This window comes from Erpetoichthys calabaricus, chromosome 2, assembly GCF_900747795.2.
Source record: "Erpetoichthys calabaricus chromosome 2, fErpCal1.3, whole genome shotgun sequence".
In the NCBI taxonomy this organism is placed as follows: Eukaryota; Metazoa; Chordata; class Cladistia; order Polypteriformes; family Polypteridae; genus Erpetoichthys; species Erpetoichthys calabaricus.
Genome location: NC_041395.2, coordinates 154778681 through 154798009, shown reverse-complemented (window position 1 = coordinate 154798009; position 19329 = coordinate 154778681). Strand labels below are relative to the sequence as shown.

General features: G+C 37.1%; 1 protein-coding gene across 1 annotated transcript in view; it reads right to left on the bottom strand.

The window, feature by feature from the left end:
* Positions 1-1266: 1266 nt before the first annotated feature.
* u2surp (U2 snRNP-associated SURP domain containing) overlaps positions 1267-19329 on the bottom strand; it is a 90569-nt gene continuing 72506 nt past the window's right edge. Inside the window, 12 exon segments of the mRNA XM_051922909.1 lie at positions 1267-1369; positions 1371-1436; positions 8979-9094; positions 9785-9802; positions 9804-9896; positions 10167-10326; positions 11740-11803; positions 12257-12349; positions 12606-12783; positions 16167-16319; positions 16838-16925; positions 17039-17118. Of these exon segments, the coding sequence (XP_051778869.1) occupies positions 1267-1369; positions 1371-1436; positions 8979-9094; positions 9785-9802; positions 9804-9896; positions 10167-10326; positions 11740-11803; positions 12257-12349; positions 12606-12783; positions 16167-16319; positions 16838-16925; positions 17039-17118 (1212 nt within the window).

The window sequence follows — 19329 nt, the reverse complement described above, 5'->3', positions numbered from 1 at the left end:
TTAAATCCCTTCGCACTTTTCCATCAGCGTCTTTTGTGTTGTAAATGTGTCGATCAGTACAAGCAGCAAACAACCTGCTATCCCATCCCTCGCCCACCTGCTGCAGCTCAATTCGCAAAGAAGGTTCTCAGTGCCCAGTGTTTATCTTGGAGTGAAGTGCCGGGAGTGTAGAGGGTAAATAATATATCGTCATTTGGAATACATTCATTTCATGTGTTTCATGTCTACAACAATCTATCTAAACACATGTTAAAACAGGTCAGTTTGTTCATGTTTTAGCAATAAAATTAGAAAATGTAGACATGAAATGAATGTGTGAAGCCAGAAGTCCAAATATCAAAATAAACACTTTCACAAAAGGTACATGTATAACAAAACAAGTGCGCTTTTATTCAAGAATATAACCGAAGTAAAAGAAAGCAGGTTAGGGTAGGCTATTAATACGATAGCTTGTGTGGTGCAGAGGTAAGAATTGCTGACTTGTAATCAAGAGGTCACTGGTTCGACACTTTGCTGCCTCTCAAATTTACCGTTTTAGAGTAGTGAGCAGCTCTTATTGTTAATATTATACAATAAAAACATACATTTGATGTGCATCTGTAACAGCCAGTGTAAATTTATAGAACTTGTAAAAGTTGTGTTTTTTTCAGTTTTATTCTCTCAGTCACGTCCACACTCCCACAACCCCCCGATCTGATGCTGTTTTAAGATAAAGATGTGGTATAACAAACTTGTTTAGTTATACCAGCTCTTTATTTTGAAAACAGTGTGAGATCTTGTGCATGAACGAGTCTGGGAAAACTGTGGACATGGGTGTGAGTGGTGTGCGTGACTATGAATGATTGTGGATGTGAATTTTTTTTTTTTTTAATTCAGTTTTATTCTTGAGTGTTCCTGCTCACACTGAACTAGTTTGCACCTTCTGGTCCATGATGTTAAAGCCGCACTGAGTGCTAATGCTAATTCTAGTGTTAAAAATATGGCAGGAACCAAATCGATAACATTCTAGAATAAGCTTCTATATCAGGGAAAATGATACTATTTCTTCCTTGCTGCTTTCAAAGATTTGCTTTGTTGGCTGGCTCTCCTCTCTTTCTTTTGGGTGGGGGCTTGAATGCTGTTTTAAGTTTGATTATATGGATTGTCATTTGCTTTTAATTAAAATCCATAAAAAAAAGAAAAAAAAAATTGAGAAAAAAGGTAGACACATCTAAAACTAACCCAAAAAGTCCAAACATTGGTTTAATTTAAAGAAGCTGAACAATTTTACCTTTTTGATTTTTTGCTGGTATCTCTAGGAGAATCTTTATGGGAAGATCTGGATCGAGAATTTTCTTTTACATGTGATCTCTCGGAGCGCTCAGACCGTGGGAGATGGGGACTTTCCTCTCCTACCGCTGCGTGCAGGACTTACAGAACCACTGTGCCGACGTTTTCTAAAATATGTACAAACAATTTTATGTGCATTTTGATAGGACAATGAAAATTTAAATAAACATTTAAGTGATGCAAGAAGAGACAAAATAGATATAGTCAGAAACTGTACTGAAGATATGTCACTTTAATATACTAGCATTCAAAAGCAGCAAAAACACTCTCACATAACTTAACAGTTGGATGTTTTGGAACCAAAAACTCCTGAAAATAAATTAAAAAATTCATAATAAAATAAATAAAGAAAGAACATATCTCAGTTAATTCCACTTTAAATTCTACTGCACAAACCTTTTCTTTCTTGCTAGGGCGAAATTACAGGACTAATTTATCGGAAGAAGAACAGTTGTTTCCTTTATTTTTGTAAGAGCCAAATGATTGTGAAAGGAAAAGAAAAAAAAAAAAAAAAAATCAGATCAACCTTCTTGCGGGAAATGAACAAAGCTGTAATGAAAATACTGCTCACAAAGCATTAACTTATGATAATTACATGAACAAATTATATTTATAAATGTGAAGATTGAACAAAACAGGCGAAGATAAGCAACATGCTTTTGTTCAACTCTGTACTATGCAGGTCAATTAATGCAAAATGCAGTCTTTAGCAATGCACTGAAGTACAGTAGTCACGATTAAAATCTTACAAATTTAGGCATGTAAAGACGCAGTTGGCGGTCTTCATTGTTAAACCTCTGGTCCTGGGGGCACACTGTGGCTGCAGGTTTTTGTTCCAACCAGCTTCTGTTTTTAATTGGACTCCTGGGCTAATTATAGTGATGTGTTATTTCCGAAGTTCTGTGTTTTGGGAACAATATAAAAATTAGAAAACTAAGTTTGGTATACTAAATAAAATTAAAATGTACCAAGCAGTTACTGTATATGGGAATAATGTGTTTTTTTTCTTTTTAACAGTATTTTCATCTTGATTTTCATTCTACTTTTCTAGGTGTTCTAATTGTTTAATTAATCCATTATTTATCAATTAGTGGGTCTGATGCTAAAGTACTTGCAGCCTTTGATTTTTCAGTGGTGTTTGCCAACGTGATTACTCTGCACATTTTTAATTGTCATTAATAAGATACAATTGAAGGGGAAAAACTGCACAGAGAAAAGGGCAAAATAATGAAATCAACAAGAGTTATCATTTAAAAATGAAAAAAAAAAACATGCAAACCGTAATTCTGGAGGCAGCAGAAGATTGATATGTACAAATCAGTAATTGGCATTTAAGAAATCTATCATATCTCACATTTCTGAGGGTCTCTTTCTGGCTTGTTTAGGGGAAACATGGTCAGAGCAAGAGAAGGCGAGATAAGACTCAGTTCTCCATATTTCATATCTTTATGCGGAGGAGCTTTCCTTTAGGAAAATGGCTTTAAAAAAACTTTTTAAGTTTTAGCTCTACAGACTGTAATCAGTAAAATATCCTTAATGGGATATGGAAGACTTCTTATATCACAAAGACAGTAGTCCATTCATGGGTAGCTCTAATAATATATGCTCTACAACTGGACTAATTTATAGTTGGCCGAAAAAAAAAAAAGGTTAAAGGAAGAAATTAAATGGTTATTAGAGCGTTAGTAACCTCTTTGAGTAAAATATCCATCCATCCATCCATCATTTTCCAACCCACTGAACCCGAACACAGGGTCACGGGGGTCTGCTGGAGCCAATCCCAGCCAACACAGGGCACAAGGCAGGAACCAATCCCCGGGCAGGGTGCCAACCCACCACAGGACACACACAAACACACCCATACACCAAGCACACACTAGGGCCAATTTAGAATCGCCAATCCACCTAACCTGCATGTCTTTGGAATGTGGGAGGAAACCGGAGCGCCCGGAGGGAAACCACGCAGACACGGGGGGAGAACATGCAAACTCCACGCAGGGAGGACCCGGGAATTGAACCCAGGTCCCCAGGTGTCCCAACTGCGAGGCAGCAGCACTACCACTGCGCCACCGTGCCACCCTTGAGTAAAATATAATGATTTTAAAAATGCAATAACCCTGTAGATTTTAAAACTATATTGTCTTCCACTACAATATCCATGAAAAGCTCTTCAGTCTCTATGTGCTATTAAACCAGATCAATACACATTACAGGAACTTATCATAGTGCACTGAAACAAACTAAAATGATTCCGTAAACTGTGCTAAAGCCATCGGATATATTCTGAGAAATTTAAACACCACCACTTGGAGTTGATACTATCGTCCACAGTTATTGGCTTTAGGAGAACATGGAAAAAGTAGCTTGTGCAAATTTGAAAGCTTTTGCTGTCTACAGAACATATTTCCAGATATTTCCCTTCCAGATAACTCTTCAGGACTAATTCTTTTGCCAATATTTACAGAAAAAAAAAATCTTCAAATTCTGCCTGACATTTGAATTGACCAGGTGCCAGTTGAATAACGCATCAACATTTACTTTGCAGTATAACTTTAATAATAAAAACTATTGTCGGGCCAGTGTAATAAACAATTAAAAATCAAAACATAAAAATATACACAGTAACTTTTTAAATGTGAGAGTCGATTGAAAGGCAACTATAACAGACTGATTGAAGTTGAGTCACCAGGTTCACTGAACATTTCCTGATATAAATTTTCACAAGATCAGGTTGTATAGGCAAAAACAAACAGGTAAAACATGCAATCAATCTTATAACAGCTTACAGACAGTAATTAAAACAAAAAATATATTATTGTGGTGTTGTTGGGTCTCCAACTTAGGACTACAGTAGCTGCAGGTTTTCATTCCAGTCATTTTCTTAATTAGTGATCAATTTTAATGCTAATCAACTCCATCCACCTTCATTTTAATTGAGTTGGTTTTTTAAGACTCTGCCTCTGTTTCTTTTAATTAGATTAAAAATAAACAATATTAAGAAGAACAGTGAGCCAACTGATGACCATCTAACCAATGTCCATTATATAATAATAAAAACTAAAGAAAGGTGAAGTTCTTAGAAATACCAATCTACTCTGGTCCACGTAACATTTTAATGGTGCCTGCTGTGGCAGAATGAGAGCATCAATAAGCCATGGCAAAAGGTTTAATTAACAAGAATCAGCTTTCAATAAGAAATGGATTTAAGTAAAATTGGTTGGAGTTTCAGTCACTTTGCATCGCATTTCTGTTTGGTAATTCTAGTGTTAACTAGCAACCAAAGCCTACGAAAAAACTCGTAGATCCGTCCCACCTTAATCGCTTCACACGCTCTCCATCAGTGTCGTTTGTCCTGTAAATGTGTCGATAAGCAGCCTACTATCACATCCCCCCACCACCGCACAGTTTTCTCAGCTCAAGTCTGTTTACCTGTGTTGTCAGTTTCTTAGAGTTGTATAGAGTGAGAAGTCAAGCAAAATGACACCTTTTATAAATACTATATGGTTATTTGGAACACATGCATTTCATGCGTGTTCCGTGTCCTACAACAAACACATTGTTAAAACAACGTTTTTCATGTTTTAGTAATAATTGACAAAATGTAGACATGATGTGTTTAATGTGTGAAGCCTGAAGTTCAAATATCAAATAAACACCCCGTTGATACGATCACTTCGGTGGCGCAAATGGTAACAACTGTGATTGGTAATCCAAACTTCACGGGTTCGACCCCGGACCAAATCCGTTTTGAGAAGTGAGCTGCTCTCATTCTTACTATCTTAGAATACAAACATACATTTGATTTGAGTCTGTAACAGCCTGTGTAAATTTATGATACCTGTAAAGGTTAGCTTTGGGTTCTTTTTTATTCAGTTTTATTCTCTCCGGCACGTTCACGATCTCACCCCCCCATGTGACACTGCTGTTTTCACATAAAGACGTGCTATAACAGAGGTGAACTCAGATGATGACGACGGTTTCTACATCGGGGAAAGAATGCACGTTGCACTTTTGCCGTCGCTATACTTTGTATGTGTACACGGAAGCTCTGCAGTCTACTTGTGACTTTAAGCTGTAGGAAGTAAGTAAATAAATCAGGACAAATAGGTAAATAATATTCAATCTGGCTCTTATATACAAAGTACAGTGATGGCAGCTTCCACCTGCAGCTATAGACTCTTCAGTACGCAAGCGACTCTCCATGCTAGTGTGGGGGGAGATTCACAAAGAGTGGACTGCAGCTGGAGTCAGTGCTTCAAGAACCACCACGCACAGACGTATGCAAGACATGGGATTCAGCCGTCACATTCCTTGTGTCAAGCCACTTCTTGAACAAGAGACAGCGTCAGAAGCGTCTCGCCTGGGCTAAAGACAAAAAGGACCTGACTCTGCTGAGTGGTCCAAAGTTATGTTCTCTGATGAAAGTAAACTTTGCATTTCCTTTGGAAATCAAGGTCCCAGAGTCTGGAGGAAGAGAGGAGAGGCACAGAATCCACGTTGCGTGAGGTCCAGTGTAAAGTTTCCACAGTCAGTGATGGTTTGGGGTGCCATGTCATCTGCTGGTGTTGGTCCATTGTGTTTTCTGAGGTCCAAGGTCAACACAGCCGTCTACCAGGAAGTTTTAGAGCACTTCATGCTTCCTGCTGCTGACGAACTTTATGGAGATGCAAGATTTCAATTTTCCAACAGGACCTGGCACCTGCACACAGTGCCAAAGCTACCAGTACCTGGGTTTAAGGACCATGGTATCCGTGTTCTTGATTGGGCCAGCAAACTCGCCTGACCTTAACCCCATAGAAAATCTATGGGGTATTGTGAAGAGGAAGATGCAATACGCCAGACCCAATAATTCAAAAGAGATGAAGGCCACTATCAGAGCAACATGGGCTCTCATAACACCTGAGCAGTGCCACAGACTGATCGACTCCTTGCCACGCCGCATTGCTACAGTAATCCAGGCCAAAGGAGCCCCAACTAATATTGAGTCCTGTAGATGCTCATACTTTTCATGTTCATACCTTTCAGTTGGCCAACATTTCTAAAAATCCTTTTTTTGCATTGGTCTTATTTTCTAATTCCTAACTTTCTGAGATACTGAATTTGGGACTTTCATTAGTTGTCATTATAATCATCAACATTAAAAGAAATAAACATTTGAAATACATCAGTCTGTGTGTAATGAATGAATCTAATATACAAGTTTCACTTTTTGAATAGAATTACTGAAATAAATCAACTTTATCATGATAATTCTAATTTTATGACCAGCACCTATATAATGTTGCCACTTTCCAACACCATGACGTACTCCTTTCAACTCATAAAACAGCATGAAAATCAGCTGGCTTCTCTGTTTTAAAGAATGTCTGGAGACAAAATGACCATTTGCATAAAACATTGAATACCATGTCCTTAGTAACAGAACAGTGACAGAAAAAAATTTAACATTCAGTTCAACTCTGCAATTCAAAATGTAACACATGTTCAAATATAATATACACAAGTTCAATAAGGACTTAATATATCTAGGTTGCATTGTGCCAGGACACTTCATTTTAAAATGCACATTTCATATTAAGTAGTTTCTTCCTTTTAGCAATAAACACAGCCAAATGCTCAACGTAAATGTAGATCTAACATTCTTTTATAAAAAAAAAAAAATCTAACAGCCTGTTTTCATTCTCACACTAAAGTGTGCCACAAAGCACTGATACACACAATTATCAAAAACTGATGAAACAGTCCTAAATTAAAAAATTAAAGAAAATTCTAATATTTCATACAAGTGTGTCAGTGATGCATCTTGCTAAATAGTACAGAAAAGAACACTGTTGTTTTACCACTCCATGGGCAAAGCCTACAAAAAGCAAGGTTGATGCTTTCAGCTCTATGTTACAAACCAGAGTTTTTCGGCTTGCGAGCTGCTTTTAAAATGACCAGGTCGAAATGAACTACCTTCATTTAAAAAAAAAAAAAAAATATTATACCCATCCATCCATCCATTTTCCAACCCGCTGAATCCGAACACAGGGTCACGGGGGGTCTGCTGGAGCCAATCCCAGCCAACACAGGGCACAAGGCAGGAACCAATCCTGGGCAGGGTGCCAACCCACCGCAGGGACACACACAAAACACACCCACACACCAAGCACACACTAGGGCCAATTTAGAATCGCCAATCCACCTAACCTGCATGTCTTTGGACTGTGGGAGGAAACCGGAGCGCCCGGAGGAAACCCACGCAGACACGGGGAGAACATGCAAACTCCACGCAGGGAGGACCCGGGAAGCGAACCCAGGTCCCCAGATCTCCCAACTGCGAGGCAGCAGCGCTACCCACTGCGCCACCGTGCCGCCCAAATATTATATATATATATATATATATATATATATATATATATATATATATATATATACACACATATACACACACACACTGAGTATACTTTATTCATTAAATATATGTTGTCGTACCTTGCATAACTGAATAACCTTTATGGCACAATAACAATTCAATACATTTATGGGTCACTACAGTATTTGGATTTAATAATCTTTATGTAGGAAAAGGCTGACTCGCATAGAAGTAAGTAGAGCCGAATAATGCAGTCAAGGAGGTAGCACATTTCCTCATGTTTGGGTACTTTTCCTCTGTGAGTAAGTTCCAAAACTGTCCAAGAGCCCCAGACTTCAGCTGAATGTCATCCTGTAGTGTCATAATCTCATCCTGCACTGTAGAGGAGTTTTAGGTGTGAAACAGTGTTACAATTTTTGATGCGGGTGAATCACCTTCAACATCTTCCCTAAGATGGATAGCACTTAAATGTAGCGATTTGCTCAAGTAAAGATGAGTCTTGAAACCATCTGTCAAAGTCTGACGGGCAATTTCAATCTGCTCTGTGTAAATATGCTGTCAAGTTGCGCACATGCCTTCCATTGCATCTCCAGCTCTGATGCGAGGTTTGGATGTTCCCCAAATCAAGACGCTGCAGCTTTGAGGACAGATGTCGCATTTTTCGTTTGAAAGCATTAACTGAACTAATCATATTGACCATGGGGTTCTCTTTCCTTGTAGCTGTAAATTAAGCTCATTCAACATGTTGGTCAGATTAGAAAAAAATGCCAAGTCTAGCGGCCATTGAGAGTTATTAAGTTGCTTGTATTCTGCATGTTTAATGACAAGGAGAAACTCCATTTTCTCCGGCCAGGGGATTTGAAATCTCAGCAGGAATTTCTCCCTAGCCCTCTGTCTCAAAGAAGGCCTCTTTTATCATCTCTCCATCTTGGAAGGACTTCTTATGCTTAATGATCGAGTGACTCACCCAGAACGATGGCATAGAGAGGATATATGATAGACTAACGTTTAAAAAAAATTTTTTTGAATGCAACACGATCTACCTGCACTCCTTTCCGATCTACCGGTCGATCGCGATCGACGCATTGGGCACCCCTGTTATAAACGGATTATAATCAATAGGTCTCATTCTGTCACACGCCAGAGGGAAAATTAAATGGCTGGCCCCAACTTTACACGGTTTGAGGGTCTCAAATCATATAGCCTCATGCAAAACTACAGCCTATCTACACTTGAGATATAAAAATGCTGGGTGGGGGTTGTTTGTCAATTGTTCAATTTCAGAGTAGCTAACCTTTCCTTTCGTGTTGGTGTTTCATCTTTTTCCTTCTTTTCTTTAGAACGAGGCTCTATTTTGTCTTTGTCTTTTTTGTCCCGATCTTTTTCTCTCTCCATTTCCTTTTCTTTTTCCTGAAAATGAAAGAACATAACTTCACTATGTGACCATCAGCCACACGGTATTTGGTTAGAATATAGTGTTATAAATCTATCATGCTCTGTAAACCACTTTACTAGCACAATGCAAAATTAAGCCTGAATGATTTAACTGAAGACATTATTTTCCTTAATTGCTTTTTAAAAGTAGTGCTAGTGTTTGAACAGTGCAACTTATATTCACCTAATTAGTCTTTTTAATAACAGTCTCATGAGATTTAATGTACTGTCCATTTTAAAGCATGGTTCAGTTCACATATTTTTGCTTTAGAAGCAAAATTAAAAAATTAAGACAAATTTAATATTTTACACTTATTCATCTTAAACTACTAGCACCATCTTCTGACCACAATTGTAAAAACAAGTCAGAAAAATGAAAAACATTACCTTACTTTTAAAATGTGCTCATTAATTCATTCATAGATTTAAGTAAAAAAACACTTGAAAGGAGCAAGAAACTGCTGTTTGAAACAACTGATAATGAATATTATTTTAAATCACATGATTGCTCTCTGGCATGGTGAAAACATATTTGGTAAAGAGGTTAGTATGCTATTCACTTTGCCTTTTAACTTATCATTACAGTTCAGAAGACAGAAATAAAATGCACTAAAAAAGGATACAGAAAACAACAAAACAAATTTCTCTGAAACCTGTTCACAAAACCCTTTGCAATAGCTTGTCACCGGTAGTGTTCTATTTGTTCTTGAATACTCTGTCCAGGTTTTTTTGGTCTTTTTCCAGATTCTAATTCATCCTGGAACTTCATAACTTTCAACTAGAAAGAAACATTTTGAAAAACTGGTAATGAAAACGAAACACTCTATAAAGCAAACATTTCATGGTCAGAAACAGCTGAGAATGATATTTACGTTAATAATCCTGTCCATAACAGTAATTAAAGAAACTGAACATTCTGCAGAGTATTGTTATATAAAGAAATTTTTCAGAGCACAGTAAATTTTACATAATTTAGACATTAAATGATACTTTCTCATTTATTAAATTTACTGATAGTGAAATTCATGATTTTCCTAAGTATACATACTTCAATTTCTCGCAGCTTTGCCCGCTTTTCCTCACTCATTTCTGAATACTTGACAGATTTAGATTCAGACAAGTCATCTTTAATAGGATTTGAATAAAGCTGTTGGTCTTCCGAATGTGAACTTCTTGTATCCTCTTCATCTTCACTTTCCTCTTCCTCCCTGTTGAGAGATTTTTACTTTAACTTTACATGATAAACATTCCAATAAAAACAAACTTAGTCTTTTTGTATATGTCAGTGAAGTACCAACATTCCAATTAAATCTTTGTATTTGTTGTAGAGTCCTCAACTGCTGCTCTTTCAACATATCACTGTAATCCCTGCTGATGCTAAATTCTGTTTCTAGTCTCATTTTATATAGTCTTGTGAGTCCATACTTAATTCTCAAACGAGAATACACATCTAGGGGACAACCCATTAATAGTTTGTAGTGGACAGTGGTGAAATTCTGCACCCACAAAGGCTACACCCATACGGCTTCTTCATAAAAACATCCTCCCCAATTCATGAAGTTTAGAGAACCAGGGTTTCAGGAAGAGACAAAAAGAAACTGAACAATATGAATATGCCGAGAGAAAATAAGATAAAATTGTCTATCAATTCAGGATATCAGTAGCACAAGCTAAATGAAGACTAGTAACTAATTTGTACATTGCAATGTGCGCTGCAACAGAGAACACACACACGTTACTCGGCTCCATGTTCAAGAAGTACTTCGGTCTGCTGTGATATTTTTCTGTCATTCAGACTATTGCATCAATATATGGCATAACAGCAAATAGAGTTTAGATAAATATTGTGGGGTATGAATAAACAATACAATGCCACAGGTACTGAAATATGCATCTTCTGTTGCTGCTTCTTATAAGCTCTCTTAACAGCAGTACTTCAACTGTGCGTCTGTTTACTTCAAATGCATATTTTGCTGTTCATATTTTCAAGACTATAATTTTTTCAACACTACATTGACTCCTACAATGTCCTTTTAACTGAACAATTTACCACTTGTCTATTGATGTCTTCAAATACCAAAGATTTTTCCCTTGCAACAGGTTAGGTTTATTTTTAACATGTGCAATGTGCTTTCTGCACACACACAACACACATTTATATGTTTAACAGTTTTTTTTCCCCAGGACACTGACAACAGATGGTTAACTTAAATCAGAAGCTTGCTCTCCATTGGACCAAGTTAACAATAGCACCACTGCTCTTTGCAGTTAAAAATAACTGCCACTACTTTGGTGCCACCTTCATGAGGCATTGCATTTGTTAAGAAATGTGACACACAGTCAGTTGTCTAATTGTTTCCACCCAGGTTTAAGCAAAATTCAGACATGGTTTTCTCCAAATGTGGAGACTATACCTCTTGCTTCAGACTACATTTTATATGATTAAATAATCAGTCTACAAGTTCTAAATCACATCATTTTTATTGATAATTATTATTCTTCAGAGGTGAAGAGCACTGAAAACTCTAAACACAAAAATTACCAGGAAACCAACACCTAGTATAGAACACATAATAATCAAACATTTATAAGATAAATATGAGAGTAATCTAATAACATACTTTTTTTGCTCTTCTTCAGACTCTTCAGGCTGGTCAAATACTTCCCACTTTGATGTTGTAACAGCTGCAATGGAAAAGGAACAAGACACCTTAAGTACTACAGGAAATTACTGGTAAGTATGACGTAATGCCTGTGGCACTGGGACTTTCAAACAACAAGATTACACCAGTTAAATTCCTCTTTGATGCACTGTGAGAACCTGAGCAAATCCCATAAACCACTTGTATATCGAAAGCATAATTAAAAAAAAAACCTGAATGCAAACAATGGTATTGAATCCTGATCTTATAGGCTGGGTGGGCCATAAATGCAGTAACAGTAGTATGACAAATACTTGCCTTCTTTATCCATTAAAACCGCAAAAAAAAAAAAAAAAAAAAAAAAGCTTTTCAAAATAAGCCATTTGTATGCTTTAATGTGTACATCTATATATACACTTTAAACCTCTCCTTAAAATAAAAATACTTATTGAAAAAATTGCGATAAAGAATAATCCTGGGACATGAAAAATCTTACCTTGAGATTCAAGCTCTGATTCATCCACTGCTTCCCACTTAGAGGGGGCCATTTTAAATGCAGGTTCCTTAGTTTGCCCAGGCAACTCCATTACTAAATTAGGTTTTAAAACAACAAAAACAATAAGAGCATTTTAATTCTCTCTTTGTTTACACAAAGGTTAGCCAAATAGATTTCTCACTTCCAAAATAATAACATTTTTAAAAATTAGTCAATTAATGTTTTCATTTTTTTTTCTATTGATCCGTGTAATGACTTATGTTTCTAAAACATATCAGCTGTTTGTTATGTTACTCAAGACATTTCAAAACTTTCAGTAAAAATAAGATAAAAATAAATCAGAACTAACATGGTACACCATCCAGGTCATCATCTATTGATTTTATGGGAATCCCATCTAAATCATCAATGGGTGCTCCATCAATAGCTGATCCATCTATAGGAATACCGTCGACATCATCAAGAGGTGCACCATCAAGTTCATCTTCAATTGGTGCTCCGTCAATGTCTTCTACAACATCTGGAATCTAAAACAAAAATTAAATATTTATATAAAACAGAGGAAACATGAAAAATAGAATAAGCTTGAAACTAAACTTTTCTTATTTAGTATTAACAATAATTCAATATTGAATAAACTGAAGTATTGTTTTATTCTGAATTTAACCTGTGAGTTATAAGTTTTTTTTTTTTTTTTTTTTTTTAAACAGTTAATTGGAGGGGTGTGTGCATTAGAAAAGGATGCGGGTTATCTAAGTATTTGTAAACACAATTCTCATTCTCTCTGCAATGATTGATTCCCAGATTATGTATTAACACTAGAATTACAAATACCTACGAAATAACTTGTAAACCCGGTCCAACTTAAATCCCTTCACACCTCTCCGTTAGTGCCTTTTGTCTTGTAAATGTACCAAACAAGACAAGCAGCCTACTATTCCATCCAATAACCCCACACACCCCTAACTGGGAACTGTTAACATTTGAATTTGATGATTGTATATTGCGCAGAACTGACCTCTTTGTACTGTTCTTTCCTCTGCATGTCCTGGAGTACAAAAGAAATACCACCATGCATCAAAATGTAGAGACTGGGCAAGATCCGGGGAAAAATAGCAAGACAACCACAAGATGGCATGTGAATGAATATGAATAATATGAATAATTTGCATCCGTGCCACAATGTTTTCCGAAATGTACTATACAAATCATAAAATGAATAATTCCAAATATTTATATACCTATGTCTGTTTTTTGTCAGTGCAGCTTTGACATCATGGACTATAAGGTGCATAGTCATGTTTCGTGATCGTGACTGAGAGAATAAAAGTGGGGGGGGTTTGGGGGGAACAAAACAAACTTTTACAAGTACTATACATTTACACCGGATGTTACAGACGCAAACCAAAAGTATGTTTTTATTGTATAATAACAATAAGAGCAGCTCACTACTCAAAACGGTAAATATACGAGGCAGTCAGGATGAAACTGGGGGACTCTTACAGGTCTGCAATTCTTACTGCTGGGCCACCGAAGCTGTTGTATCATCCTTGAACCTTTTGTGAAAGTGTTAATTTGATCTTTGGACTTCAGGCTTCACACATTAAAATGCATGTGTTCCAAATAATTTATTATTTCCCTATACAACTCTATGTACCTGACTCCCAGATAATCAAGGCTAGAACTGGGACAACTTTGGGGATTGAAAAGTAGGCTGCTTGCTGCTTGTCTTGATCGGCACATTTACAAGACAAAAGACGCTGATGGAGAGGTGCGAAGGGATTTAAGGTGGGCCAGGTTTACAAGTTTTTTTGTAGGCTTTGGTAATTCTAGTGTTAAAGGCTGCATTTTAGGTTGTACAGGTCCATGATTTGTTATCAGCAACTTCTAAACAAAAAAGCCAAAAGCTTTTATTTTCTCCTTTCTTTTCTTCTTTGTATCTATGCTTCACGTCAACACCTTTTTACACATCGATGATCAGGAAATGTTTCTAATAATGATTTTTGCCAGGAGTTTTCAAGCTGTTAGACTAGCTACAGCCTGCTCTAACGTGTTGAGTGTCTGACAAATATGCTTATAAATTGTTAGAATCAAAACCATAACACTGGTAATTCTGACAAATCAAAAAAATTACACACTTTTTCAAATAAAACAGAAAAGCTATGGAAGAGTTCATTGGAATTTTTACTGTTTGTAGTCATCCCCCTCAAAACATTATAAAAATGAAAAATGTAGGTTTAAAGATATCGCAGTGACTTTTTTTCACCCTAAAACTGTGTGGAATTAGGATGCAGGAAGCAATACCATGAAGCAGATGCATATGTGCGAACATTAACTGCTGCCTGTACATCAAATATGTTAAAAAGAGTGCCTTGGTTTTTGTGCACAGCAAAAACGTAAACGTTAAATTAACACTTAAAGTGTAGATATGAAAACAGTAGCCCTTTATACAATCTACTTGTTAATTTAACATTGTAAAAATGAATTTAATTCTGGTGATTCATGTAACTAAATAATGAGAAGTATTTCATTTCTCATACACATTTAATGTAATTCTGCGACTTGTTCTGTTTTGTTGCTCAAAGTTTCTTTCCATTGCAGAAACATTACTTAATCTCTTGAACACAGCACGCTATTACTCAAAGTTCCAGCTGCCAGTGGAACCTTGGTTCATGAACGTCTCTGAACACGTACAAATCGGGTTACAACCAAAACGTCTGCCAAACTTTTGCATCTGTTCACGACCATACACTCGGTATACAAATAAGCCAGTTTCCCTTTCGGTTTGTGCGCGCCGATGATTTCCGCACGTGTTCAGTCTCTTCCTGTGCATTCCCTGTACAGCGAGCGAGCAAGAGAGCGCACGAGAGAGCGCGCGAGCGATCGAGCGAGCGAGACAGAAAGAGAGCTGGCCACATAAGGCCGAGAAGGCAGTTAAAGAATGCACCGGGCTTGTTTTTAAAGAAACTGATTCGAGCATTGTTTTAACCTCATTTTATTTAATGAAGACTTTTTTCTATTGGATTTTAACCTCCACTTCACTTCTGTTTACAGCGATTGGTTCGTAGCGTGCATTGTTGCAATGTTACTTTTCTTGGTTGTTTATTAAATTATGGATTTTTCAAACATTCATTTTTTTCCCTGTGCTTAAAACTCATTTTAAAGTGTTTTTAGCGAGTGGTTCGTAGCGCTATAGTGCAAAGTCTTGCAATATTAGTTTTCTCTGTTGTTCAAGGTTTTCTCAGTGTTACTCAATGTTTTTACATTTAGTTTACTATTACGCTGTGCATTCTATGGTGTAATTAACTATATTTGTTCTTAAAAATCTTAAAAAAAATATATTTACATACAGTTTGTACGGTCTGGAACGGATTAATTGTATTTACGTAAAATCCTATGGGGGAAATTACTTCGGGTCACGACCAAATCAGGTTACGACCAGAGTTTTGGAACGAATTTCAATCGTGACCCGAGGTTCCACTGTATACAGAATATTCAAGCAGGGTTGTGTGTCACACTAAGGACAAAGTCATTATGCTTGCTCAGTTAGGGGGAAAAAATTGCCTGTATTTTCAACAGTTGGCAATATGGTCAGACAACTGATTTTGTTAGAATACTATTTTTTGACAACATCACTACTTTTGAGTGAAGTTAATATCACACAATGGCCTTTTCTGATTAATGGTGAAAAAATCGTTATCTGTTAAACGTAGTTATTTTACATAAACATTAACAAAAGTGGTGATTTTGATAATAGCTTAAAGTATTATTTTCCTGCCTAAGTAATAATTAAGTTCTTAATCATTTCAAAACCATCCATTGTTTACCAATCTGTTATCTGAAATCAAGGCGCAAAAAAAAAAAAAAAAGACCCCCAAAATTATTATTAAATTTAGGTTATTTCTTTTACCTCCAAAATTGCAGCAGCTACAGGATTGGCAATGGTGTCCTTGTCACCTACAAGATTTACCAGACCAAGAAATATGTTCTGAAGTTTGATGAGAAAAGGCTCAGGATAAACTGCCCAATCTTCCCATGCACGGAAGCACGACATAACTCTTTGCTATCAGATATAACAAAAAAAGTAGAATTTTAAATGAATTTAATTGTTTAACATTTGCTGACACAAGACTCACCTGTTCTTCTTGACTAAGACAGGCTCTCAATAATCGGATATCAAAAAATTTACACCTCCCCCTTACCACCCCCTCAGCCCAGTCCAAGAAGATAAAAAGGGGTGAGAGAACACAGTTAAACAAACAACATATATGAATGGGAGTCAACGTGATCTACACACAAAACTTTGTGTCAAACACAAACATGCATGCAAAGTGATAGTTGTATAAGAAATATTATATGATTACCAAAAATCCATTCATCCATCCATCACTTAAAAACCAGTTCATCCAAATAGAGTGCCAAAGAGGATCTGATAGTGCTCCAGCATAAACAAGTTTCAACATTAACAATTACAACGACAGGGTAACAGTAAAGAACATCAATAAATGTTTCAAGAGTACTTTTCTAAGATGAAATAAAAGAAGTGAGGGATGTGGAGGAGGATATAAAAATACACAGTACCTTAAAGTTTTCTGACTGGAGGTGACCTTGTATTGACCGATACGTTGCATTGAGGTCTGCAAATATCTGGCATAATTTTGCTTCAAAGCTATCAGGAAATAAAAAAAAAAAAACATTCAAGTGATCATACAGTCTTAAAGGTGGATAAGCAAAGTTAGATATCTACATTCTCTGTAACTAAATATAGACGTATCCACTTACAATTTCCGGTAATATGAAGCATTGGCAACTTTAGCAGAAGAATTATATAAAACATCTGATACCAAATACAAGCGTGCAATCTGAAAAAAAAATAGTAAACATAATAAAAAGGCAGCAATACCAGAAATTTTAGTAATTAAAAATTGTGAGACTGCCTTTCCCATGCTCAGGGCAACAAAAGAAAAATCTGAGGAGAAAAAAGGTGGGGGGGGTTTGAAAAAATAGCTATCTTGGGGAAAAATGTAAACCTGCCACTAAAGTAATGGAAACAAATTGAAAAACACAACTTCTGACAATAACAGCTAAGAAAATTTCCCAGTCTTAGAAATAGACCATTGAAATATGTAATGCATGTTAAGGCTCTAAAGTGCAACTTCTGCACACCAACAAAAATTCAAAAACCAAATGGTAAATAGGGTAATGATCCTGAGCATGTCTTCAATTTTCAGATAAATTCAACACATACTGTATGACAATATGGCAGTCACAAACTTTCATATTTATCTTTTTAGTAAACAAGATAACTTGACTATATTCCTGAAAAAGATATGGATCTAAATAGTTAAGATATACAAATGCCTTCAAATAATAATAATCACTCATTACTACCATGTTTCCCCGAAAATAAGACAGGGTCTTATATTAATTAATCCTCCAAAAGATGCGCTAGGGCTTATTTTCACGGGATGTCTTGTTTTTCCATGAACAGCAATCTACATTTATTCTTGAACAAAAATCTACATTTCTCTCTATTATAAAAAAAAAAAAAATCTTAGAAGGCGACGATATGCAATTTTCCTGGAGAAACTTTAATGACCCGCAAGACAAGGCAGTGAGACAAAAGGACAGCTGCTGCACAGGCTTTTAAATGATTGACACGCAGCGCAACAAGCAAAAGACACAGCTCGGCAGCAGTAAGACAGCAGCTGATCCGACCGCGTAGCATGCGTTCAGCCCCCCCTTCACAACGCGAGCGGCAGAGACGTTAAGTGGCTGGCACGCAGCATGCCCCGGGGGGGTGGGCCAGGGCACAACCCCCTAGTATTCTTGAACAAAAATCCACATTTATTCAAATACTGTCATGTCATCATCTTCTGGAACATCATGAATTCCATTGTGAATTTCTTGCGACTCCATTTCCTTTACAACTGGCCCCAATCTCTCATGTCTAGCAATAGAACTTTCCTTAAATGAGCACTTCTTGTCCATGTAGCCTGCTCATAGTGCATTCGGATATCCAACTTCTTCTCTTTGCAGAAAGCAGTAAGATTTTTGCCCTGGGACTCCTCCATAATTACTTTCTTGTACTCGACAGAATAGCTCTTTCTTTTGCACTCATCTTGTCAGGGGGTCAAAATACCGGTATTTCCTATTCATCTGTGTACATACGGGAGCGGTAGGTGTTATCACTCATCCAAAGGCGCCTGCGCCGGATCGTAACTAGGGCTATGAGCATCTTGAAAAATCATGCTAGGGCTTATTTTTCGGGGTAGGTCTTACTTTCAGGACGTTAACGTTGCTGTAAGTACTTATTAATCGCAAAGTACTAAATGAATCACATCTAGTTGTAACACGTTCCCAAGAGGGGAGAAAGACGTTTGCAGAATAAGTATGAATGGTGTGTGACGATGCGGGTTCTGCCCCATGCTCCCTTCTTGCTTTTGGGAGCCCTTGAACCCGACAACGTTGGTAATGTCACCGATGAGCTTGGCAGTGAGGCACAACAAATGAAGCAAGGGGATGGTGCAAAAGTGCTTTTATTTAAAACAGCAAACAAAAACAACAGTGTCCAAATAAACAAGTGCAGTGTCTCCAAAATCTTCCTTAAATAAATAATCAATTAAAACAGAAGTGAAATAGTGGAAGTTAAAATCCATTAGAAAAAAAACTATGGCATAAAGCAGTCTCTTTAAAATATCCAAAGCACGGTGCCTTCTTTCTACCTGGCGGCTCCCCTGCTTCTCCCATCGGGCTTCGCAACAGGAGAGCTGCCTACCTGCAGGTGCAGGTGCCTTCCACTCTGGTCTGGTAGCCCTCTAATCCCTGGCTACATCGGGCTCCAATCCAGACTGAGACTTGGGTTGCTCACCTCTCAGCTGCCTGCCTTCTCTCAATCGAGCCTGCTCTCGCTCACTCGCTCTCCTTCCCTGTCACTCACACCGGCTCTCTCTCCTCTCTGCTTCTTGCCTCCTTCTTCAATGCAACTTCCGTCTCTTTCTCTTTCTTTCCTTTTCTCATTTTTTTCATTCTCCCCCGCTAGCCACCTCATGCTTCTATATATTACAGGGAAG